The sequence below is a fragment of the Sus scrofa genome, chromosome 13 (assembly GCF_054392235.1).
Source record: "Sus scrofa isolate SSC_HxYL_T2T_F1_AM1 chromosome 13, Sscrofa_HxYL_maternal_Yorkshire_Landrace_v2.0, whole genome shotgun sequence".
Classification (NCBI taxonomy): Eukaryota; Metazoa; Chordata; class Mammalia; order Artiodactyla; family Suidae; genus Sus; species Sus scrofa.
In genome coordinates this window covers 86,800,865-86,826,545 of record NC_139395.1, presented here as the reverse complement: position 1 = coordinate 86,826,545, position 25,681 = coordinate 86,800,865, and the positions used below count along the sequence as shown (strand labels likewise).

At 57.6% G+C, this 25,681-nt stretch overlaps 2 protein-coding genes across 4 annotated transcripts in view; one reads left to right on the top strand and one right to left on the bottom strand.

Moving 5' to 3' along the window:
* EEFSEC (eukaryotic elongation factor, selenocysteine-tRNA specific) overlaps positions 1–13,088 on the top strand; it is a 175,756-nt gene extending 162,668 nt beyond the window's left edge. The window contains exons 7-8 of one of the 3 annotated variants that reach the window (XR_014823891.1): positions 7,479–11,008; positions 11,172–13,088. Coding sequence is in view for 1 of the 3 variants with exons in the window: in XM_084989642.1 (XP_084845768.1) it covers positions 7,479–7,660 (182 nt within the window). In the remaining 2 variants the exon portion in view is untranslated. Of the gene's footprint in view, positions 1–7,478 lie in introns of all 3 variants that reach the window. The other 2 variants (XR_014823892.1, XM_084989642.1) reach the window with 2 other exon arrangements.
* A 6,361-nt stretch (positions 13,089–19,449) lies between these two features.
* Positions 19,450–20,595, bottom strand: DNAJB8 (DnaJ heat shock protein family (Hsp40) member B8). The gene has a single exon (XM_084989654.1). It carries the CDS (start codon positions 20,205–20,207, stop codon positions 19,512–19,514), a length of 696 nt encoding a protein of 231 aa, XP_084845780.1. The 5' UTR covers positions 20,208–20,595; the 3' UTR covers positions 19,450–19,511.
* Between the last annotated feature and the right edge of the window lie 5,086 nt (positions 20,596–25,681).

Here is a 25,681-nt window from a genome sequence, read left to right as displayed (position 1 = left end):
TAGAGGTAAGAATGAAAGGGGTACACAGCAGGTGCTCACTAAATGCTCTATGGCAGCCACCTAAAAAACAGTTGGGGCATTTACTAAACAGTGAAACACAGTTACTGCCCAAAAGTGGAATCAGGACTTCTCATGTGGCTCAGTGGGTTATAAAGCCAACTAGGGAGTTCCCGTCGTGGCGCAGTGGTTAACGAATCCGACTAGGAACCGTGAGGTTTCGGGTTCGGTCCCTGCCCTTGCTCAGTGGGTTAACGATCCAGCGTTGCCGCGAGCTGTGGTGTAGGTTGCAGACGCGGCTCGGATCCCGCGTTGCTGTGGCTCTGGCGTAGGCCGGTGGCTACAGCTCCGATTCAACCCCTAGCCTGGGAATCTCCATATGCCGCGGGAGCGGCCCAAGAAATAGCAACAACAACAACAGACAAAAAAAAAAAAAAAAAAAAAAAAAAAAAAAAAAAATTAAAAAAAAAAAAAAAAGCCAACTAGTATCCATGAAGACGTGGGTTCAATTCCTGGCCTCCCTCAGTGAATTAGGATCAGGCATTGCACTGAGATGTGGTACATGTCGCAGATGGGGTTCAGATCCTTAGTTGCTGTGGCTGTGGTGTAGTCTGGCAGCTGTAGCTCCAATTCGACCCCTCACCTGGCAACTTCCATATGCCACAGGTTAAAAAAAAAACAAGAAAAAGAAAAAAAAAACTCATGACACACAGGCTCATGCCAGGCAGTGATGCAGGCTCTGAGGCCATAAAGCAGGGTGACAAGGAGGAGGGAGGGTCAGCGTGGTCCTGAGACCCAGGATGAGGAGAAGCCTCCCACTCCCAGATCCAGGGGTCTAGTAGGTACAAAGGCCTTGAGGCGAGTATGTCCTGTTATGCTGTGACCGTGGTGGGTTTTCTGGGTACTTCCTGTGCTAGGAATGTGTCTTCCTCAATCCTCACACCACACTAAACAGAGGGGTTATTGTCACTCCCGCTTACAGCTGAGGAACTGTGAGGTACAGGCCGTGTCCCCTGTGCCAGGGCCTCAGCCATGAGGGCAGAGCCAGAAAATGAACCCAGTGGGACCCACAGAAGCGTGCTAACACTTGGGTCCTGCTGTGCAACCCAGGGCTGGTGACTGGTCCCCTTGGGCCTCTGCCCTGCAGCCCACAGTGTGTAAGAGCTTGGTTCTTTGGAGCCTGCCAGCGAGCAGGGGGCCATGGCCATCTACAGGGCAGGGACAGACCTGGCCGGCGCAGTGAGCTGTGGGCGCTGCACTGCCGCCGGGTGCCGACAGAGGGCAGGAGCGGCCCGCGAGTCTGAGGTGGGAGTGCAGGCAGCACAGGAGCAGAGAGGGGGCCACGGGTGCCCCACCAGGCTCAGAACCTGGGAGGCCCACCTGAAATGCTCCTGTCTGCACGGAGGTGCCTGTAGGTCCAATACATACCCACTTACAAGGCTTACTGTGAAAAACAAATGCAAACTACCCCGGTGCTCAGCTTTACATCCATCACGTGTTGAAACAGCAGTATTTTGGACAAACTGGGTTAAGCAAAATATAAAGATTAATTCCACTTTTTCTTTAAACATGGCTATTTAGATTTTGAAACTACATACACAGCTGGTCTTGTGGCTCCTGTGCTGTTTGTGTAGCACAGTGCTTGTCCCTTAGGCCCGGTGGCCATTTAATCCTCATTAACCTCCCACTGAGGCCTAGACTGTTAGGACCCCATTTACAGATGGAGAAACTGAGGGGCCAAGAGGTTGCATGACATTCTCAGGGCCACCCCGTGCCCAAGTGCACACATACATGTTGCATGCATGGGCGCACGTGTAACAGACAGATGGACCAGAGCAGACGCACGCCACCAACGTCCTAATCACACATGCAGATGGCCTCGTGAGCACACAGGTCCACACTCACTCACGCCTGAAGGAGCAGCTAGCGTCCCTGAAGGCCCCAGTGCCACCTGGATGACTTTCGGGGTTCTGCTGTTGACTGGCAGGCCCAGGATAGCCGGTTGTCCCCCTGCTCACCCAGGAACTGACTGAGGGGTCTGGCTTGACTCCATCTGTGTCTGCAAGGGCGAGGGCCACCCCAGCGGTGAGCAAGTGGTCTGCCCGCCCGCCCGCACTGCAGGCCCTTCCTCCTGGCCACAGAGAATTTGCATAAAGCTCCCCAAGCCCACAGATCGCATTACATGGAGGCCTGATGATAATCTTTGTTGAAATAATATTTAACACATGCTGCACTTTTAATTAACTATCTGAATAATCTCAAATTAATACCAGAGCTTTAAAAATAAGTTTTCATTTTCGCGTTTGGTAACATAATAGCAGCCCGGCTGGCCTGTTTCCCTCTCCTTTGATTTAATTAAAAGCCCTTTTGTGTGTCTCTTGTCACTTCAGAAACGGACACAAGCACCCAGGTGGGCAGCCAGGGCCCAGGGTGGGGGTCACAGACACGCAGGGGCTCTGGGGCCCTCGGAGTGCCACCCAGGGAGGCCGCAGTGTAGCTGGTGTCACGTTCGCATGGAATAAGGACACAGTCACAGACACCCACAGGTTGCCTCTGGACACCCAGCACACATGGAGGCAGGTAGTGACCTGCTCCCACTTTTGTCCACGCCTGTCCCCGGCCACACAGCCACTCCTGCACCTCCCCTGCAGGTGCTGCCCCATCATGGTCACATGCTGGAAGGTCTGGGGGTGACAGCTGAGGCCATTCTGGGCTGGAAATGATGATGGGCATTCTGAATCCAGGTCTAAGAAGACCTCGGGACTTGAAAGTGTGCAAGTTTCTCCCTGCTTTTGTCTCTGTCTCCGCGCCTCTGTCCCAGGCTCAACCTTCTGGAAACACGGCCCAGCAGCAGCCTCCTAGGGCAGTTGCTCCTCTGTTGACGCTGCTTTAGCTGCCTGGGCCTGGCCATCCCGCCCAGTCCCCTCCTGGATCCTAAGGAACAGGGGAGACAGCTTTGCCTGGGGTCTCTGCCCTGCGCCCCACTGACCAGGCAAGTCCTTCTGCTCCAGGCCAGAGACAGGCCGAGGGAGGCCTCAGAGAGCCCAGTGGGGATGCCGAGGCCCCATGGAGCCTCAGTTTTCTCTGCAGGTCCAGGCATGTGGGGGGTTTTCTGCTTGGTGGCCTGAGACCCTCAAGAGCTATGCAGAGACAGGGTGCATGGAAGGCCTCCACCTGCCAAGCCAGGATTCCCAGGAGTGGGGCACAGAGATTCACTGGGTTCTGGGGCTCCTGCATGGAGAGTGGTGGCTGGGTGGGGGGCCATGTATCCCTCAGAGCCCCTCTCAACTGGGGGCCGAGGACAGGTTCCAAGGGCACCACCAGGGATACTCCACCCCCGCATGGCCACATCTCCACACATTCAGGCTCCTCATAACATTAGCAAACACAGAGGTGGATGCGTGTTGAATGAACGTACAGCATCCTGCAGCCACACACGTGACTAGGTACCCACTCCCATGGAGGGACGGTCACATGGGCACAGAGCACAGTGCTGACGTGGGGCTGGGAAAGCCAGCTGCGGCCTGGAGGTGAAGGTGGAGATGAGGCAGAGTGGGAAGTCAGTGCTCCATCTGGGCCCTGCCCCGCTGGGGGCTCCACATGGGATGGTCAGAGGAGGTACTCCCGGGGCTGCAGTGACCCCCACCAGGGTCCAACCTCTCTCCCCATGCGCGGGTCCTGGGACCCAGAGCATGACCGGCAGGGCCAGGTCCTAGGAACAGACCGCCCTGGGGTATGGCTCCCCTCCCCCACACCAGCCAGTCCCTTCTGGCTCAGGCTGACCAGCCAGCCCTGCTCAGCTGGGCCCCAGCAGACTCCTGCCTCCAGAGTGGCCTGGAGGGGTGGGTGAGCCTGCCCCCACCCACCCCACCCTGGCCAGTGAGGACTGGCCAGGGGACTCCAAGCACCTGGCCCCCAACCATCACACACACACACACAAACTCATGCACGTACGTATGCACACACGCATGTGCTCGCTCACACACATTCACACCTGTGGTCACAAGTCATCCAAGATCACACACAAGCGAGCACGCAAGCTCCCAGACAGCTGTTGGCCCACACAGAGGAGTGATAGTCACGGGCTGTGCTCCAGAAGCCCATCCACCTGCTTTTTGGCCTGGACAGTGAGTGGGGGGCACCACGGAGAAGGGAACACTGTTGTCCTGAGCACCTACTGTGTGATAGTGGCTGTGCACAAGCCTTGGGAGGGGCAGGGGTCCCAGTCCAGGTGGAAACAGATTCAGAAAGGTGAGTTAAGTTGCTCAAGGTCACACTGGGAGAAGTGGCCTGAGCCAGGTCTGGAACGCGAACCTGCATACCAGTCAGCCCGCCTGCTGGCCCTTCTACTCATGAAAGGCTACCCAGTTGGCTATGCAGCCTGACCAGGAGCAAGGATACGGGCAGGTGTGGGCAGACACCAGTACACCAGGAGGGCGACTCTGGGACAGAGCTGGAAGGCTCAGAGCCCTGCAACTGTGTGACAAGAGCCAGGGAGTTGGGAGGCTGCGTGGGAGAGGGTCCTCCAAGTCCTTCAAGAGTGTTACAGAGCCACAAACCACTGAGGCTGTCCCTCCAGTAAGGAGCCTGTGATCTTGCGCCAGCCAGGGCTGTGGTACACAGGTGTGAGTGCTGGGTGCCCAGGGAGTGCCCAGAACCAGGGCACTCCAGGAGAGTCCCTCAGTCAGTCAAAAGTTATGCACCCAGTGCCCATACAGGCAGCACTGTCCTGGGCAGGCCTGGCAGGACTGACCCAGGCCTTGCCCTTCTGGAGCTGCCATTCTGCTGGAAAAGAGACAGCCTGCACCAAAGAGGTGGATGAAGTGACTTCAGATAATGGTCATTAGCCAGAGTAATCAGAGAGGGCTTCTCTGAGGCAGGGACTTTTGGTCTGAGACCTGCCTGAGTGACAAGAAGGAGGCAGCCAGGCAAAGAATCAAGGGAGAGGACTCCAGGCAGAGGGACCAGCAAGGAGTGAAAGCCCACAGGAGAGGGCCTGGTCAGGGCAAGGTCTGCAGGCCTGGCCAGAAGCTGCCTGGTGGAGCCTGGGCAAATGGGCCAACCCACACCCCATCTAAGGGTTGACTGCTGCCCACTCCAGCCGTGGCTGCCCGTGGACTGAAGGCCCAGTGTGGCCAGAGGTTCCGAGTTCGCAGTGTTTTTATACAACACCTCGATTTTTTAAATGCTGATTTTAAAAATGCTTCATTTTTTAAAGAGCTGATTCAACTTTTTCTGAAACTGTTCAAGCCACAGAAAACCACAAGCCTGGGGGCCTCGACTTAGAGACCTCACTAGGAAGTGAGGGCCTGGATTCAAGTCCTGCTGCCCAGACTGCCTGGCTCTGTGACCCTGGGCAGGGTGCTTGTTCTTCCTGAGCTTCAGGGCTTCCATCTATAACAAGGAGCACCCACCTTGCAGGGCTGTGGTGGATGAGAAGGTGCCTTCATTTATTCTTTCATCCAGCAAGTGTTTATAGAACATCTCTGTGTTCCAGGGGGTCACAACAGCAGACAAAAGAGACAGTCTCTGCCCTGGCGCTTCTTAGGGTCCACAGTGGACAGAAAATGAACAAATGAGTGAGCGTTGCATAGAGTGCCATGTAGCCAGGGGCCAGGGAGAGAAGAAAGGACTGGGGGGAAGCAAGAAGACTCGTCCTTGTAGATAGAGCGGCCACGGAGGGCCTCACTGAGGAGGTGGCAGAGTAAAGGCCTGAAAGACATGAGAGAATGGCACACAGTCTTCAGGGTAAAGTGACCCAAGAAGGGGGTACAGCCAGTGCAAAAGCCCAGAGGCTGGTTGCTCAAGGAATAACAAGGAGATGGGTATGGCTGATGTGGATTCAGTTCAGGGAGGTGGGTTGGACGATCAAGTGGGCTGTGAGGATGTCAGCTTTTCCCCTGAGTGAGGTGAGAGCTAAGGGGGTGTGAACAAAGGAGAGGTGAGGTCTGACTTCGGTTTCCATGGGATGCTTCTGGCTGCCACTGGGCAGAAGCAGGGAGAACAGGAGGGAGGCTACTGCGCGAGTCCAGGTACTATGGGATTGGGCCTGTACCAGGAGCAGCAGTATGGCTGGGAGAGGTTGGTTAGGTTCTGGGTAGAGGTTGAAGGTCAAGGCAGCATAGAGAGATGTCAAAAAGATGCCCTGGTTTGGTCCAGGCACCTGAGAGATGGGATGGGAGGTGGAGAAAGATGTTTAGGGCAGATGTGGGGCTGAGGTGCGCATGCAAGGAAAGAGAGGGCCCACAGGGGCTGTAAGGTCGTCACCCCACGTGGGACTGGACGAGTGGGAGTGGGGTGGCAGCACAGATGGAAATGAGGACGGTGGCTCCTGGAAGCCATGGGATGGACGGACGCCTAAGTCTTTGTCATTTTGGGTTCCTGGGAAGGGGGCTGGAAGCAGCTCAGGAACGTGGCAGCGAGGCGACGCCGTGATCCCAGCGGCTGGGGACGGCAGCCTGAGGGCCCGGTCCCCACCCTCCCCTCCCCCTCGCCACCTGCGGGTCGGTCAGACCCGGCCTTTGTCCCGCGCCCCAGCCCCTCCGCCCCGCGCGGCGCCCCTCGAGCAAACACAGCTGAGCGCCGGGCTCGCGTGCCGCCCCCGCCCCTGATCTCTGGCGGGCGGCGGGCGCGGGGCGGCGGCTTAGCCGGGCAGCTGCGGCCGCGGGCGGGCTGCGCTCGGCCGCTCCCACCGCGCCGCGCCTTTGTCATGCAGATGCCGCTGGCGGCGCGCGCTCGTTCCCCAGCTGACCCGGCGCCCGCTCCCAAAGCAGGCCCGGGCCGGCCCGAGACCCGCGTTACCCTCCCGCCGGAACCGGATCTCCCTGGTGCTGGGCGGCCCGCGCCGGTCGCTAGGCGTCTCTGGGCCTGTCTCCTTGCATTCCAGGCAGAGGACCTGTGTGCTGTTTCGACGGCTGGGTGCGGAGCACATTTGAGGAACAGCCCCCACCCCTCCCACGAACCCAGCCCAGCCAGACCAGCGCAGCAGGCCCCCGCGGCCATCCCGGACCTCTGCCGGCACTGCGGGCGTTGGAGCCCCAATCCTTGCCCCCTGGCCTCAGTCTTCCTTTCTGTACTCTGAGCTCTGGGTCCCAAGGCAGGCAAAACGACTGGGATGAGCTTCTGGCCTTGAAGGCTGCCTGATGGCTGGTGACACAAAGGTGTTCGCGCCGGGCCCAGTGGGTGCTCCGGGGGGAAGGCACAGATGCTCCAGATGCCAGGTCCCCTCCCGCCCAGCGCCGCCCCTCCTGGCAGGCGGGTGGGGCCTGCTTGGGCACACGCCCACTTTCCCCAGAGCGAAAGATTCACCTGAAGAGAGGTGACCAAATGGAAAGTTATTTACTGCCCGGTGTCAGGAGTCAGGCCTGAGGCCAGGCCTGGGAGGAGAAACATTCCTGGGCTGGAATCAGGCCTGGAGGATCTGGTGTCCAGCCAGGGTCACCTCGTCCTTCTTGGGAGCATCTTCTCTCCCCACTTTGCAGATGAGGAGCCCGAGGCAATCAGCAGCAGAAACGCAGCCCCCCAGCTCTTGTCTGTGCCTGCAAAGAACGGGTGCCTGGAATTCAGGCTAGGAGATGCAAAAAGGACCAGCCTGTGTGGACCTGATGCTTGGAGTCCAGGAGAAGCAACCAGAGGACAAGTGCTCATCCCACCTGTCAGGTAAAGCAAGTGGCCCACAGCCAGGTGCCAGCACTGAAGGCAGGCCCTGCCCCCCCTCCTAAGCGGAGAGGCGGGCACCACTGCTGGCGCCCAGTCGTGAATATGAATCAGGCCTGACATTCTGCGGGAGCTTTGGTCCAGTGATTTTACTTCTGGGACTTTATCTTTAAAGGGCATTCCTGGCCAGGTGTGACCTTGAGCAGCTTTGGGCAATTGACCTCAGTTTCCTCATCTGGTAGCCACCCCTACCCCTCATGTGCTTTAGAGCTCCATGAAGAGGCACCTCGGAAGGAGAGGCGCTGCTCTGATGTGCCAGCTCAGACCAGGTTTTATAAATGAACATGAGAACCTCTCCCTGGGTGGCTTCTGGGTTCTCCCCAGTGACCCCCACCTCCCAGCCCCCACCCATCCCAAGCTCTGACTGGTGGAGCCAGGAGGTTGGTGGGGAGAGGGGCGTTGGTCAGTCCATCCCAGTCCAGACTCAGCCTTGCCTGTTGCAGGGGCGGGTGGGGGAGGGGAGCCCAACTGCCCACCGCCTCCACCCTAGCCCTGGCCCTCTAGCTGGGGGAGCCGGAGAGGCAGGGAAGGTGGAGGGTTTATCTCACACACACCTCCAGGGAGGGGCCTTTATGCCAGATCCAGTTTCTGGCAGGACTGGTTAGTCCAGGCGGCCCTCGATGGAAGGTGGAGATAAGGTCTGTGTAGGCTGCTGGGCTGGGCAGGGGACCCACACTGGGCTAAGGCAGGGGGTGGCCCTGGCCCAGCCTGACTCACAGGTGGCATGGCATCAGTGCCTGTCTTACCCCAGCTGCTGTCATCAGCTTTTGGGGGCCACACGGGTGCCCTCTCTGAACCACTACACTGCCTGCACTGAGAGGTGGCACAGAAAGAGGTGCTCCTAGTCCTGGGTAGAGTGGCACAGGCCTCAAGCTGCCCGGCAGGATGTGCTGCAAGTTGGTCTGGACACATAACAAAGTTCTGAAGCCAAGAGGCAGAGAGACTAAGGTTGCCTGGGTGTGAGGTTGTTCAGGACCCCACATTTCAGGGGGTACAGGCTTGGTTGTGTCCATCAGACCTTCGGGAAGCCCAGAGCTGCCTGGGCCAGTTCATCCTCTTGGGCCAATGGCTTCCTGCTGTCTCTAATGTCACCAGGCCCTGAAGAGTCCCTTCATTACATTACATGCTTCCACTTAGTGTATGTCACCTCTTTCCTCCCAGGACAAAGAAACCTCTGGGTCTCACAGCCCTCGGGACCAGCTGGGGTCAACCTAGTTTATAGGGAGGAGCCCCCAGTGGACAGCCAGGGAGAGAGCCCTAAGTCCCCTGGACAGGACTTCCCTCATCTCAGCAGCCCTCGGATCTGCCAGAAAAGTCGGGTTTGCCTGCCTGGAAGTACCTGTGGGACATGGTCCCAAAGGACGGGGAGCCTGGGTGGCAGGGAAGGAAAGGGGGAAGCCAGAAGGAGGAGGTGGTGCTGACCCATGGTAACTGGGGAATAGGCTCCACCAAGGCCATCTGAGAAGCATCCTCCCAAGGACAAAAGGGCACGTAGCCATAGGCTCCCAACCCATCGGCGAGGCTTGTCTGTCAGCCTCTGGACTGGGATCATGTACACGAGTGTGCGGCAGGTCCTGCAGGTGGTCCTCACTGCATCAGAGCAGCTCTGGGCAAGAGCGAGCTGGGCCATCTATCATGGTCACCACAGAGCCGTGGCTGGGACGATCCAGGTCCGGAGGCCTTCGGGTGGGCAGCAGAGGTATCTGATGCAGGCCATGGTGTAAAAGAGCCTGTATTCAGGGCAGGTAAGGCCCACAGATCAGGAGACGGCTGCCATCGAAAAGATAATTTCTATGCACAGCCCCAGAGGCAGGGCCTCACCAGGCAGGGCCACATGGGGAAACACAGGGAAGTCGGGAGGCAGGGGGAGCGGGCAACTGCAGACAAGAGCCTTTTTGTTTATGGCCACTCCCAGGGCATATGGAAGTTCCCGGGCTGGGGATTGAATCAGAGCTGCAGCTGCAACCTATGCCACAGCTCTGCCAGTGCTGGATCCTTTAACCCACTACACCAGCCTGGGAATGGAACCAGCATCTCCATAACAACCTGAGCCACTGCAGCACTGCAGTCAGATTCTTAACCCACTGCACAGCAGGAACTCCAAGAGCTTTTTTTTTTTTTTTTTTTGGCTTTGCCTGTGGCTGGGATTGAAACTATGCCGTAGCAGTGACCCAAGCCAAAGCAGTGACAATGCCAAATCTTTAACCCACTGCACCACTGGGGAATGCCCACAAAGAGCCTTTTCTGTGGTTTCCCTGGGAAGGGATGTGGCAGGGTGAGCAAGCTGACCATTGGCTGGTTTGAGTAATTTCATGGGCTGTGGGCCACAGGGGCTGCTCAAAGTGTCTGGTGGTCAGGACAGGGGGACGTGGCCCTGAATGAGAGCCCTATAGAGGAGGTGTTTGGGGTGTGCCTCTGGATTGGCTGGTTTGCATTTGAAAATCACTCTTGGGCAAATGGATTGCTCTCTGCGGGAACTGGCCAATCCTGGGAGGGGATGTCCCCCCATGGTCAGAGCATCAGAGAAAGCAGCTCCTGGAGTCCACCCCATCCCACCGCAGCTCCTCTCGTGTGCTCTCTTAGGCCCAGGGTGGCCCAGTGTCCACCTCAGGGTGGGAGCCAGCCCCAAGCTCTGATAGGTCAATGTAGGGATTAGTGGGATGGGCTGTGGCCCCTCCTGCTGTAGCTGAAACCTATGCCTCCACCACCTGTTCTTCATTTCTCTCACCTCTGGCCAGTACTTCTGCTGCTCTGGGTTCACCTAGTGGGGTGGCCAGGTTATCTCCAGGGCTCTGAGACCTTAGTTGCCCTTGTCAACTGGTTGCTGTAATAGCCCCATGATCATTGTCACTGTCACCGAGTTTGGATGGACAAGGAGCAGCCCCAGAGAATTTTGGGTGCCAGATACCCTCCTCCTTGCCCCTCTTCTCACAGAGGTCCAACCCTCATGGCAAGTTAACTTGCAGGCATGGTTGTGGCTACAAGTTCACAGGAGAGCTCTCGTGCCCCCAGCCCAACCTGAACCTGGACCGCTGGCTGATCTGACTGAGCCTCAGGCTGTGGGACAGGGAGCAGGGCCTCTGCCAGAGGGGTGATGGAGAAAAGAGGGCCTCTTTCTTCCACCCACTGGCTATGCCCTGGTCATGGAACCGGCTACGCATTCAGCCTGGGCTCCCTGCATATGCGGAATCTGCAGGTCTGGCCTCCACCTGGCTCTAAGGCTAAGCCATTCCTTTTATTTTATTTTATTATTTATTTATTTATTTATTTATGGCTGCACCTGTGGCACACAGACGTTCCCAAGCCAGGGATTGAACCCATTCCACAGCAGTAACCAGAGCCACAGCAGCAGATCCTTAACCTGCTGAGCCACCCAGGAACTCCAAGACCATTCCTTTTATTTACTTATTTATTTATTTATTTTTTGCTTTTTAGGGCCTCACCCATGGCATATGGAGGTTCCCAGGCTAGGGGGTCTAATTGGAGCTACAGCTGCCGGCCTACGACACAGCCACAGCCACAGCAGCGCTGGATCCAAGCTGCATCTGTGACCTACACCGCAGCTCACAGCAACACTGGATCCTTAACCCACTGAGCAAGGCCAAGGATCGAACCCACAACCTCATGCTTCCTAGTCGGATTCATTTCTGCTGTACCACGATGGGAATTCCCAAGGCCATTCCTTTTAGATCAGCTGCTTCTGAGTGATGTGAACTAGAGTGTGCCAGTGGCTCTATTCCCATTGTCACTTCCTTGTGGTAAAGTGGCCCCAAGTCTGAGGCAGCGTCATGTGGGACACAAGGGTACAAACTCTGTGTCACCATGGCTCTTGAGATCAAGGTGACAGCGCTCATGCTCAGGCCAGACCCTGCCCCTCACCCTGCTCTCCCCACCTCCCCGGGCACTGGCTCCTCCCAGGGTCTCCTATGCACATGCCCCTCCTGCCCCTGTGTACCACACACATGCAGGCCCCTTACTTTTCTGCTCCGGGGCAGCCTTTTCCCACCCTCCTATCTGGCGCAAGTTGGCCTAGGTGCTCTCCTGACATCGTATGTCTCCTGAGGCACCCCTCCCAGCTGCCATCTTACAGTGTCTGCAGTGGCAGCATAAAACCTATCTCCCTCACTAGACTGTGATCCTCTTGCCAGTGGGAATAATCTTTGCTCGGCACAGTGTGGACCAAACCCACTGTTCTGCCTGTCGTGCAACAGATACTTCCTAAGCAAATGAATTAGTGGTGAGTCTCTGGTCCTTGGGTGTAGAAGTGATGGCGGTGGTGGCAGCGGACATGCTCGTGGTAGCACCGTGGAGGAGGTAGTGGTGTCGTGACAGCAGTGGTCTGGTGATGGTGCCCCCTTCTCCACACATGCTGGCCACAGACACCTGAGCAGGTCCACACAGGGATGGAACATGTCGGGGCTGGTCTGTTCCAGGAGCAGCAACGGGAAGAGACCCCTGGGTCCACCCTTCCCACAGGTGTTGGGACTTATATACTTTTGATGCAGCCCGGACCCATTCAAGGGAGTTCCATGCCCTCCTTCAATTCCTATCAGCTGGGCTTGGGTTCTGTTCCGATACCCTCCAGCTGTGCTTGGACTGTGGCAGCCCCCCTCTACCCTGAACCTCCAGGTTCCCCATCTACCCAGCAAAGAGCTCAGCCCTGAGGAGGCCCCTCAAACCTTGGCAGAGTCCCTGGGCCCCTCCTGGCCTTCTCCTCCATCCCTTCTGCTGCCTGGGGGCCTGGGCCCACACTGCACCCCCTGCAGGGAAGGCGGCCCCCAGGTGCGTTCTCCTCCAGGGGAAGGTTGCGAAGGCTGAGGCCAGGGCAGCATGGTGGGCACAGACAGGGAGAGTCCACAGGATGAAGAGTCTCAGATGAGGGGTTAAGGGGGATGCCCAGGATCCTGGCTAGAGGATCCACCCCTGAGAAGCGGCACAGGATGGGGGTCAGACCTGGGGAGGAAGATGCCAAGTCCATATTCGGCATGAGGAGAGAGAATATCCATGGGCCTCCAGCACACAGCCCAGTGGTTGCATGGTCTGCAGCCTAGGGCAGAAGAAAGAGGGGAGCCAGGGCCTGGGCCGGTGATGGCCACCGCAGTCCGCGCTGGCATCACTCACCGCCGGCTGGGCCTGGGCCTGGCCAACGCCCACACTCCTGGGCCAGGTGGGCCTGCTGGGAGCAGATCCAGCAGCAAAATTCTTGGCTGAACTAACGCCAATAGAGAAGGTGCGGCTAACCCAGCTCACGGAGAGGCACAGATGCGCTCAAGGTGGATGATTCCACGAGCCAGCCTTTCCCAGCCAGCAACTGGCAGGCAATCGATAAGTCTAATTAATAATTAACTTTTTAATTAAATATCAATTTAAAACAAGTGTGGGAATCAGTCTCTTGCAATTAACACCATTGCTCTGCTTTCCTAAAGAGACTCTGTCGAAGATCTGGGCTCCAGCATCACGTGGGCGGGGAGGACCATGCAGGACCTAGCAGAAGGGGGGAAGGGCCCGGAACCAGCCTGCTCCTCTGCCTCCCGGAGCCACAGGGGTCCTTGGGACACCAGCCCTTCTCCTTCAGCCACAGGGAAAGCTTTCTCCACCCAGCAGTCACCAACCCACACTGGTCAAGCCAGAGACAGACCAGAAACCACCCCTGCCCTTGAGGAGCTGGCATCTCGAATGCCAGGTGGAAGATACTCGGAAACCTGCAAGTGGTGAGAGACTGACTCCTGTGGTCCCAAAGGAAGGAGAAATGGGGGGGAACCATGGGCCCCAGGAAGACAGCTCCACTTGGCCTTGAGGGTAAAGAGTTGGAAGGATACTCTGGGCGTGGGAACTGCGTGGCCTAAGGTGTGGCGGTGGGGAGGCACGTGCAGGTATGTCAAGGGTTTGGGGTGGCACAGGGTGCCCCAAGCATCTGCAGAAGGTGGCTCATACATACCCTTGCTGCCATCCCAGAACCCCACGACCCCAGGGGTTTCCTGACCGGCTGCTTGGGTGACCGCAGGCGTAACCACGGCGCCTGGGGGCTCAAGTGGCTGGCGGTGCCGGGTTCCTGCTTTGGGGGTGTGACAGCGCAGTGTGGTTGGTGCCAGCACTGCTCGGCTCCCAAGCTCCCAGGCTCCATGGAGCCCCTAAGTCCTCATGCCATGCCTGGGGGCCGAGGGTGGCATCCAGCACACAACGGCAGGTACAGATCTGAAGTCTGAGCTGATACAGAGGCAGCATCAACGATGATGGACAGCACGGGGACAGCCACCATGAGGTCCATACAAGTGCTAGGGCTCCCTCCCCATCAGACAGGGCAGAGTTCCCAGGGAAGGGACAGCACCTGTGAAGGTACACAGTCCAAAGTGGAACATGCTGGGCCTCCGCTGTGAGGGTGGGGCCAGGGTGCCTTGGGCTGGGTAAAAGTCAGGCCAGCCCTCAGCCCAGGAGCATGGGACATGGGGCGGGCAGCAGAGCCCCAGCACCTTGTCCTTGCACTTTCCAAGGCCTGGGACCCAGGGAGGAGGGATAAATGTTAGCCAAGTTACAGTGGGGGCTCTTTGCACGTTCCTGCACTATAAAAGGGCAGGGCCCAGGGGTGAGGGAACTTCAGTGGACAAAGCAAGTCATAGGTGCTCTGCACCCCCTCCAGCCACAGGAGGAGGCCATTATTGACTTGGCAAGTTTTGACGATGTGATTGTCCTAAAAGCCAGAACAAGGACACTGGCAGCTGCTGGGTAGAAGCAGCTGGTGTTCCAACTCGGTGCTGAGCTTGGGACCCTGCCTGGCCATGGAGAGACCTTGGGGTCTGTGGCCTTTTTGCAGCAAAGGGGGCAGAGTTGGTAGGCCTAAACATGCCCCCAGGCCCTGCCCCAGAGGGAGCTCAGAGGTGGGGGCCCTGGCAGGGCTAGAGCCCGTTCTGCAGTGGGGGCAGGGCACCTCTGTCACCCTGTGTTTGCCCCCACTAGCTTTGCCCCCGGCCTGCTCAGCATCACTTCTGCAGCTGCCCCCTCAACGCGGTACTTCCCTGTCACTCCATCTCTCCTCACTAGGGCACCCTTGAGCTGTCTCCCTCGCATCTCTGTGCCCTGTCTCCCTTGGGTCTCTGGGTCTCTCCTTGCCCCCATCTTCCTGCCCATCCCTGCCCCGCCCACCACAGTCCCCTCTAGCCCAGTCCAGTGCCCTTATCTGGGTCCAGCCCCTGCACGATTGCTGGGAGCCCATCCCCATGACAACGGGGCAGATGGCGGCTGCGATTAGCCGCTCTCCCTCCCGCCACAGCTCAATCCGTCTTTGAAATTAAATCAGCTGCGATAACATCGACTGGCTAGGGGAGGGGGGCGCGGGCAGGCAGGAGGCTGCCTGGGCCCCACCCACCCCACCCCAAGCCCGGGCGCAGGGGGAGAGGAGGAGGGGGGCAAACAGGCTTCCAGCCTGGCTGCATGACCTTGTCCAAGTCTCTAAGGCTCTGAACCTTGGTTTCCCCATCTGTAAAATGGGAGCAAATAGCCATCGCTGTTTTGGGGGTCAGTGCATAGCTTTGGGAAAGTGAATAGGAGAAGCCGTAGAGGCTGCTCAGTAGGACTGCTTCTTCCACGGAGAAGCCAGAGCCCTGGCCACTCAGTCAGAGCTTGCAGACCCGGCTCCCCACCTGCTCTGTAGCCAAGGTACATCCCTCCCCAGGGCTTTGTGGTCCTCCCTTGTAAGAGGTTCCAGAGTCACTGAATCCTCATGCCCAAGGGACATGCTGGGGTGCCATGCTGTCCACCCAGTGTTGGGCAGACCACCCCTTCCCCACAGGATTAGGGTCCCTCAGAGGGAGGTGGGGACCCAGAGTGGCGGCGTCTCCCTGAGGGTGTGCTGGCAGGAGTGGGTGGTACTGAGCGGAGAGATTTCAGGAACCAGGTCAGTCTGTGCAAAAGTCCCACTTCAGAAAGGAGGAGGGGAGGGGCTGCAGCACAGTGAGTGGAGGTCGGGGAGATGAGCATAGACCCAAGGGGATGGAGGAGATGGAGCTGCGGGGAGACCTAGGAGGAGGGTTCCAGGTAGCGGGCCCAGGGCAGAGGTCCTGGGGCAAGAGTGTGCCTGTGTGTGTGTGCAGGACAGGGAAGAGGCTGGTATGGCTGGCAGAGTGGCCCCAGGGAGGTCATGGGGGCCACTGTGAGGATCTGGCTTTTAGTTTGAGTGTCTCCAAAAACTCTCAGTTTTCACAAGATCCTTCTGGCTGCTGGGATGAGAACAGGATGAGAGAGAGGAGGGGAGGAGGCAGGGGGGCCAGGGAGGAGGCTGGGGCCCCATTGAGGTGAGTGATGACCAGACAGGACCCAGGAGCAGCAGTGGGGGTGGGGAGCTACATTCTGAAGGTGAGGCCTCACCCCTCATAAGCCCACTTGGGGAGGGGCCTGAGCTGGGGCCAGAGCAGCTCAGGGCCCTCCTGCACAGAAAGTGGGCCTGAGCTGACCCTGACCAGACATTCCCAAGCCAGATGTGCATCCTGGAGTGTGGGTGCTCTATGGGGGCCCCCAGCCTCCTCATGCCACAACCCCAGCACCCTCACACAGCCAGACCCTAAAGGGGCTCCCATGAAGTTCTTGGGCCAGAATGTCCTGCCCCAGGGCAGCTTGGTAAGGCCTCGCCAAGGAGTTGACATGAAGAGGGGCCTCTGAGGATGAAGCCGTTTTTTTGGGGGGGGTGGGTTTGGCCACACACATAGCATTCAAAGTTCCTGGGCCAGGGATCGAACCAGGACCACAGAAGCAATTTGAGCCACTGCAGGGACAACACTGGATCCTTACCTGCTGAGCCACACTGGAACTCCTCTGAGGATGAGTTTAATGAGCCGAAAGGAGATGGGAAGTGTAGCCCAGACAGGAGGAAAAGAGTGCCTAAGAAACAGACACTGAGTCTGGTGTGGGCCATGCTGGTGGGGCCAGCGAGACATGTGGCTAGAAAGGTGGTGGGGACCTCAGATGCCTCAGATGCCAGTTAGGAAGCAGGACTTTATCATGGGTTGGGTTGCACCTCAACCTGTATGGGCTTCAGTTTCTCCATCTGTAAAATGGGGCTAACGATTGAGACCAGGATGCAGAGAAGTGGCTGAGGACATGTGGACCACTTAGCCAGGCCAGATTAGAGCAGGGGAATGCCTCCATCCATCATCGGTCTGTGCCTCTAGTTCAGGGTTTGGAGAAGGGGCGGAGCAAATGGTGAGCCTGGTCCTGAGGTCCTTGGGGTAGCCAGGAACCCCCGAGCCTTGCAAGCTCCCAGATCTCTGCTGTGCACGCAGGCCCGGGACCCTGTGCCCTCTGGGCTGCTAGGCTGTAATTGGATTTGCCCAGCAGCTGTCGGGGCTAAGCAGGCCCACTTGACGCAGCCGCGGTTGGCCAGTAATTGGTGAAATTAGCAGGTCGGCAGGGGCAGAGGTCAGGTGGTTAATGCTGTAGTGGGGGCTTTATGAAGTTAGTCCCACTGCTTGACTGGGAGCTGGGGTTCAACCTTCTGTCCGAGACAGGGCTCTCCTGCTCCTTGGGTAACGTGGTTAGGGAACCTCCAGCTGCCGGCCTGTCCCAGGGCCTCCGAGAGATTGCACCCAGGGAGCCAGAGCCTAGAGGTGCAGTCAGGTCACCTGTTCTGCTGAACACGTGCAGCACCGAGGGGCCCTGCAACTCCTAGGGATCTTGGGGTGATGGGGTGGGCTTCCTAGGAGAAGTTCAACAGGCTCCCCTTGGAGAACAGCACCCAGGCCCATCTCTAGGCTTTCAGCCCTCTAGGATGGGGTCTCCAAACTTCTCCCCACCCTAGCCACCTCCTCTGAACTGACTGCAAGTGGCTCCTGCCCCTCTCCCAGGGCAGGACCTGCAGCTGAACACAAAATAGGATCAGAAGATCTGAACAGAAGAGCTTTCCCTTCCCTGAGGGCACATGAGCCTTGCTGGGCACTTTCTCATTAACACCTTCTGGTCACACAAAGCTTGGGGCCCACTAAGACCTCTAGTTCCATGCCCACTCACTGGTGACTCAGCCAGGTCTCCCAGCCTGACCTCCTCTATTTATTTTTTGTTTGTTTGTTTGTTTTTGTCTTTTGTTGTTGTTGTTGCTATTTCTTGGGCCGCTTTCGCGGCATATGGAGGTTCCCAGGCTAGGGGTTGAATCGGAGCTGTAGCCACCGGCCTATGCCAGAGGCACAGCAACGCGGGATCCGAGCCGCGTCTGCAACCTACACCACAGCTCACGGCAACGCCGGATCCTTAACCCGCTGAGCGAGGGCAGGGACCGAACCCGCAACCTCATGGTTCCTAGTCGGATTCGTTAACCACTGCACCACAACGGGAACTCCTGACCTCCTCTATTTAAAGCAGAATTATATTCACTCCAGTTTCAAGGTCTGGGCATCTCATTTCTACTTGGGGCAACAGCTCTGGATCCGCTCCACTCCTAGCCGAGTGTGCATGAGAATATGAGGCCTGTGCCTTGTATGTCTCCTTCAAAGCCTTGGTGCCGATTTTGAGGACACAATGCAGAGGACAGAGCCCTGGGGCCAGCTGTAGAGACTTCATCCAAGCTCACAGGGAAACATACACAATCAAGCCCACACAAAGCCTTCGTACAACAAGGAGTTGTTAAGTACATACCATGTCCATGCCCTGGGTTAGGGGCAGGGGCTCAATAACGAGTAAAGCAGAGCTCCCTTTTCTGCGGAGTTTATGGTCTACTGGGCCAGCAGACTAATGCAACCATCCACTTCTCCACACTCTACACATACAGACAGAAACGTATGCACAGCATCTGCACATGTGACCCTTGGGCTGCAGCCGCCCTACAACGTAGAGTCACTGGGAGATCATAACAGTGAGGTCCCAGCCCTCAGATCACATGTCACGGCTCCTTGCACTTGTCCACCGTCTCATGTGCCTGCAGCGGGCACGGGCACCCCGTGAACTCCTCCCCTACCACCTCTGCCCACAGCCCAGAAAGCTGCTCAGAGGATGCCCACCACCACCCTCAGGACCCAGCCAAGGCACAGTGTCTCTGGACCTGAGCCGCTCAGCTCCCTAATCCTCCTCCAGAACCCACTTCCTCCCAGATAGATGGCCTGGGATCACCACCCCCCCACCCCAGCACCCAAACACTCACACACACACACCACACTCAGGAACACTCTTCTCCACCAAAATGTGTGCTGCTCCTTGATGCCAAGCACTGCTCTGGATTCTGGGAGTGCAGCGAGGGGAGCATCTAAGGACAAGGTGCGCAAAGCCTGCTTCCTGCAATCTGCCATGTGGTTGAGGAGGCACAAGTCTCTCAACTGTCACACAGGCAATTCAGAAGGTCCAGGAGACACAGGAGGGGCCCTGAGAAAGCAGAATCAGGTGCAGGGAGGGCCTTCTTAGGAGGGGCGAGTGGCCTGTGCAAAGGGCCGTAGGCTGTGAGGCATTCGTTGTGGGAGGAGCAGAGGGGAGGCCTCTGGGGCAGAGCTCAGGGAGTGAAGGTTGGGGAGGGTGGGCAGCAGCCAGACCCAAAAGCCTCATGCTCAGAGGTGAGCAGGGATGGGCCCTGGAGGCTGCTCTCTCACTGGCCGGGCGCCCCGCCCGCTGACCCTCATGACCCCGACACACAAATGCAGACGCAGGCGCAGGAGGTTCTGAGCCCAGAGCCAACCCAGCAGCCCTGCGAGACCAGCTTGCGCCAGGCAGCCCGACCACCGCCCGCCACCCAGCTGAGCTACCCCACCAAGTGGGCGACCATTTCTATGAACTCACTCTGCACATTTATTAAGCATCGCCTGGGCGGTGGGCGCGGGTGCAAGTGGCGCCTACTTGCTGTCCACCCGCTTGAGCTGCTCCTTGCCATTGATGGTCACCGACTTGAGCTGCCCGTCCTCCTCCACCTCCACGCGCTCCTGCCCGTTCTCCACGATGCGCTTGGTGGTGACCTTGTGTCCGTTGACCATCTCGGTGGACGACATCACCGACTTGAAGCCCGAGCTGCCCGAGCCGGAGAAGGACGTGGATGAGAAGGTGGTGCGGCCTGCGCCACCCACACCACGGCCCAGGGTGTCGAAGGCAGAGAAGGCCTCCATGAAGGCCGGGAACTCGCCAAAGCCGGCTGAGAAGGCCCCGCGCAGCCCATGGCCCCGGCCCCCGCGGTCGCTGACGAACGGGGTGTCCCAGAAGTCAAAGGAGAAGGGGTCCAGGCCCCCGAAGAACTCTCGGAAGATGTCCTCAGGGTTGCGGAAGATGTAGCCGCTGTCGAAGGGGCTGCTGTAAGGGGTGCTGGCCCCGCCAGCCCGCCAGCTGTCACAGCCCGCACGGTCGTACACCGAGCGCTTCTTGGAGTCGGACAGGACCTCATAGGCCTCAGACACCTGCTTGAACTTCTTCTCGGCCTCCTCCTTGTTGTCGGGGTTCTTGTCCGGGTGCCAGCGCAAGGCCAGCTTGCGGTAGGCCTTCTTGATGTCCTCTGGGGAGGCACTGGCCTGCACCCCCAGGACTTCATAGTAGTTGGCCATGCCGAGGGCAGGGGTGCAGCAGCAAGGAGATGCGGGCCGAGGGCCCGGGTTGCTGGTGGGCACAGGTGGCAGCGGTGGTGTGGGTCCCTCGACAGGGGCCTGGCTGGAGTCTGCTGGCTCCGGGGCGGCTCTGCCTGTGGGTTTATCCTTTCATAGTACCAGTGCAGGGACAGGTGGGCACCTCCGCTAGAGGGGCGGGGGGAGGGGAGGGCACTGCCGCTGGGGCCTGGCCACCAGGCCGCCGCAGAGCAGGCTGGCCCTTTGTGACATCAGCCCTGGGCGGGGCAGATGCCCCCCCAGCTGGGCCTCATACCCAGGCCACCCCCGCACGGGAGGCTGGGCGTGGGGGGCCCAGATGGGGAACTGTAGCCACTGGGGCTGCTGGCTTAGCCCTGGGAACAGAGGCAGGACCAGCCTTGGGATCCCCACGAAGTGGGCAACAAGGGTCAGCCATGGGGGTCCGGAGGGGGGAAAGGGCCTCCTGGGATGGCCCAATGGCTGGGTCGTCCGTGTTGAGTGAGGGGCTGAGGAAGGGAATCAGGCAGGGTGGGGGCAGGGGCTGGAGGTCATCCCGCTTGCACCCCATTATCCCATCATGTCCTCCGAGATGAGCCTCACAAAGGCAGGGCTGTTTGTCAGAGTCTAGGACAGTGCTTGGCAATCAGTATACATTTGTTGAATGAGTGAGGTTCAGAGACATGCAGCAACAGACTCAAGGTCACACAGTAAGTCAGTGAGATGCTAACCTAGGGCTGCATGAAGGTGTGGTGGACTGCAAACTGAAAGAAGCGTTCCACTCAATTCAGATAAGAAAAATAGGAATTGGTAGTACATATAGGTTAGTGGGTATAGTGGGTTGAATGGTGGCCCCCAAAAGACCAGTCCCTGTCCAAGTCACAGGACCTGTGAGTGTGATCTTGTTAGGAAGAAGGGTCCCTACAGATGCAGTGAAATTGGGGATCTGAAGATGAGGTCATGCTGGGTTACTGGAGGGGTTGTCCTAAATCCAATGACAAGTGTCCTTAGAAAAGCAGAGAGAGAGAGATACACTGAAAAAAAGAGAAGGGGGCATGGTGTTGGAGGCAGCACAAGGAAGCCAGCAGTCCCCTGACTCGGGAGGAGCAGAGATGCTCCCCCAGATCCCAGGAGGTGCGCAGCCTGTTGCTGTGAGGGAGTGAATTTCTGTGGTTTTGCATGGCCCGGTGTGTGATTTTGGCCGCCCTGGGAAACAAGATGAGGGAGGTAACCAGGTGTTCCCAGGCATTTGCACGCCTCAACTTCTCTTTGTTCTGAAGCTGGGTCGTATTTAGAAACCTCAGTTAACAGTGCTGATTACCACCTATTCCTCCCTTCACCTCCCTCCCCCGCCCCCCCCAAGTAGGATGGAAAACACCTGGGCCCTGGCGGGGTTGGGGGAGGCCTGTGGCTGTTTGGCCCACTTGGTCTTAACTCCTCTTCCTTCTCTTCCCTCCTCCCTCTCTCATCCTCCTTTTTCTACTCTTCATCCCTGTGGTTATGCTCCCTCTATGCTCATGGGCGCTGTGTTCCAGCACCTAGCAGGGGACAGCGTGTTCTCACCTACCCACATGCTGAGAGGCGTGAAGGCAGAAACTGGAGACACTTTGCAAACCCACCCAAGGGTGATAAATGCTGTCACCCACACACCCCTCACCAGGAGCATGACTTGCCCTGTGGGCCCTGGTCCATCCCTAACATGTCATTCACTTGAGGAAACCAATGGCAGGTTAACCCACTGGGGGTAGCCTCAGGTGCAGATATTTCTGTGTGTTCATAAGTATGTTTCTGTCACTCCAGTTAGAGCCTGTTCCTGGCAGGCTTGTCTGGTGGTACTAAGATAACCACACACCCCGCCCCCGTTCCCCATGGCCGATTATGGCGACCGTGGGGAGCCCCGAGGTGGGGGGGGGGCCTGGTGACGGACAGGGCATTGCTAAAACAGCAGAGGTGACTCGAAGAGCAGTGTTGGTGTGGAGGCAGGGCAGGGGCGAAATGGTAATTGGGGTGTGGATTGTGGTGCCAGTGGCGCTAATGGAGGTGATGGCGACACTGGTGGTGAGGACGTTGGTGACAGTGGTAGAAATGCTTGTCATGGAGTGTGCTCGTGGTTACGGTCACAGTGGAGGGGCAGTAATTGTGGGCCTGGAGGGGTGTGGTCCACCGAGATGGTGGAGGTGTGCTGGGTGGTGATGGGATCTAGAAGAGTGTTGGGTGTGGTTGCTGGTAGTGATGGCGATTGATCACCCCCCACATCTCTGAGGCTTAGGACAGACATTTATTTTCTGCCCACTTGACTTGTCCACACCCACGGGTCAGCTGCTCGGGCTCCAACCGTATCCCCCCGTATCTTCTCATTCTAGGCCCGAGGCTGAGGGAGCGGCTCTGATTTGGAACAGATCCCCTCTTAGCAGATGGGGTGCAAGGAAGAGCTGGGTGAAGCTTCACATACCTCTCAGGACATAATGAATGTCAGTCTTGCTCATGTCACATGGTCAAGGCCATCTTCCCTGGGGGGAGTGACTCCTGCAGGAAGGTTCTGCACATGTGAAACAGCATCCAGAGAGACACTACTGGGGGGGGCGGTTCGGATTGCATTGCAAGGGACAATGGGGAGAGGGAGGTGACTGCAGTGATGGCTCATGGAGGAGATGGGTGGGGCTGCTGTGATGGGCATGGTAGTGGCGGTGTTGGGACTGGTTAGTGGCAGGAAGGACAGCTGGGGTGCTGAAGATTGTGGGATGACGTAGAGTGGAAGTGACAATGTGCTATGACCATCATGCTGAAGGTGATGATGATAATATTGCAGACGTGATGTTCTGGATTGTTTCTAACTCAGATTTACCGCCACCCTCTTCTGTGGTCTCCTCTGCATCCTGGAGAATTCTGGATGATTTTCCAGAATCCTCTTACCCACAGAGTTCCAGGTGAGAGTCTGCCAATGCCTGAGATGTGGAAAGTGGAAAAAAAAAAAAAAAAAAAAAGAGGTAGTTGCAGGCAGGTGACAACCCAGAGGTTTGCAGCAGCTTCGAGACTGCATGCTGAGATATTCAGGGGGAGCTCCCAAAATATCCTGAAATTCTAGCTTCCAGGAAAGTTCTTAGGATCCATTGCTTTGAAGCCATAGACACCATCAGCAATGACTTGCTTCTCTGATTTTACTCTCCCAGGTCACTCAGTGGTTGTGGAAACTTGTGTTAAATGTCTTGCTACTTGTTATATAGTCAATAACTCTGTACATGTGGTCATGGTGATAGTGGCTCAGGTGAAGATGGTGGTAGTAGTGGAGGTGGGCATGGCGACAATGGCGATGACACAGGCAAAAATGATGGTGTGATGTCAGTGGTGGTGGTGATGTTAGAGGAGATGACAGAAGACACGAGGAAGGTAACATTGGTTGACATGGAAACAGGGGATAATAATAATGGTAGTAACGACGGTAGTAATGGGGTCATGGTAATTTGTTGAGGTTAAAATGGTGGAGTGGGAGTTCCCGTCATGGCGCAGCGGAAACGAATCCGCCTAGGAACCATGAGGTCGTGGGTTTGATCCCTGGCCTTGCTCAGTGGGTTAAGGATCCAGGATTGCAGTGAGCTATGGTGTAGGCCAGCAACTACAGCTCCCATTCAACCCCTAACCTGAGAACTTCCATATGCCGCAGGTTCGGCCCTAAAAAGAGAAAAAAAGAAAAGTTAAGGAGTTCCCATCGTGGTGCAGTGGAAATGAATCCGACTAGGAACCATGAGGTTGTGGGGTTGATCGCTGGCCTCACTCAGTGGGCTAAGGATCCGGCATTGCTGTGAGCTGTGGTGTAGATTGCAGACGCGGTCTGGATCTGATGTTGCTGTGGCTGTGGTGTAGGCCGGCGGCTACAGCTCTGATTAGACCCCTAGCCTGGGAACCTCCATATGCCAAGGGTGCGGCCCTCAAAAGACAAAAGACAAAAAAAAAAAAGGTTAATTCACAAGGGATCCAGGAGTTCCCTGGTGCTTCAGTGGGTTAAGGATATGGCATTGTCACTGTCATGACTTGGGTCACTGCTGCAGCATGGGTTTGCTCCCTGGCCTGGGAACTTTCACATGCTGTAAGATGCAGGGTCGGGGAGGGGGAAGGAGTTCCTGTTGTGGCTCAGTGGTTAACGAATCTGACTAGGAACCATGAGGTTGTGGGTTCCATCCCTGGTCTTGCTCAGTGGGTTAAGGTTCCGGCGTTGCCGTGAGCTCTGGTGTAGGTCACAGATGCAGCTTGGATCTGGTGTTGCTGTGGTTTAGGCCAGTGGCTATAACTCCGATTAGACCCCTAGCCTGGGAACCTCCATATGCTGCGGGTACACCCTGAAAAGACAAAAAAAAAAAAAAAGACATAAGGGATCCAGGGTAATGAGATGCCCATGAATCCTACAGAGGCTCCCTTCCCCACTTCCCCTGAGAGGCGCTCATGCATGCTGACCTCCACTGTCTTCCTGGGAGGAACTTGGTTCGGGCCCATCTGCAGGCTCCCTGCCGCGCTTGGCCTCAGGTCCTGTGCTCAGCTTGAGGCCCCTGGGTGTGGGCTGTGTGCAGCTGGAATGGAGACAGGGCTGGAGGGCTGGCCTAGGGCACAGAGAGCAGATGCTCAGCAGGACTCATGGGACAGGCCAGCCCAGCTCCTCACTCCTCAGGCACCCTGAAGATGGAGAGACCTTTCCATTGCCAAGGGTGCGAGTGAGCACCCGGTAAAGGAGGATATGAACTTGAAAGCAGCTGCTCACAGAGGGACTTTGGACTAGTGTCCCCTGAGGTCCTACAAACAACAGTGTTTGCAGAGACCAGTGGGAGCAACAGGGCCTCTGGGGTCCCTCTGCAGGGCTGCCTTGAGGAGCAGATATGACCCGACTCGACCTCAGGCCTCCACACTCTTAACTCTCGCTGGATGTTCATCACTTTCCCTCCCTGAGCCTCCCCCTCCGTTACCAGTCGGGTGGTGAAACCCTCCCTCTGCTCAGGGGCTTCCTCCTGGAGAGCCAGCCTAGCCTCCCTGGCCTCTGGCCTCTGATGTTCCAAGTCCCCAGTCTCAGGCCCACACTGAAGCCAGCTCCCTGAGCCGCAGCCCGGGAAGAGGAGGAGGACCTTGGGTGACCAGGTGAGCTCAGGCAGAGTTTGACCTGATGCCCAGGGAGGCCCAGAGAGGGCAGGGCGTACCCAAGGTCGCATAGTAGTCCCAGGAACCCTCCCCAGGGCAAGCTGATGGAGGCCGATTAGGCAGCCAATTGGTACTCTGAGCAGCCAGAGGCCCCTCTCTGTCTCCGTAATTAATGGAGTGGCTTTTTAAAAGGATTCTAATCACCCCGATCCTATCTGCTTATCACTAGCGTTCCTAATTAGATGATCCTGGCAGTCACTCGGCTAATTCCCTCCAGCCCCAGCAGTCCTGCCCGGCCCAGGGCAGCCCACCCCAACCCCTAAACCACCCCCGCCCAG

Bases quoted from the DNA above. Each gene is read 5' to 3' on its own strand.
- DNAJB8 (XM_084989654.1), bottom strand. From the start codon at position 20,207: ATGGCCAACTACTATGAAGTCCTGGGGGTGCAGGCCAGTGCCTCCCCA.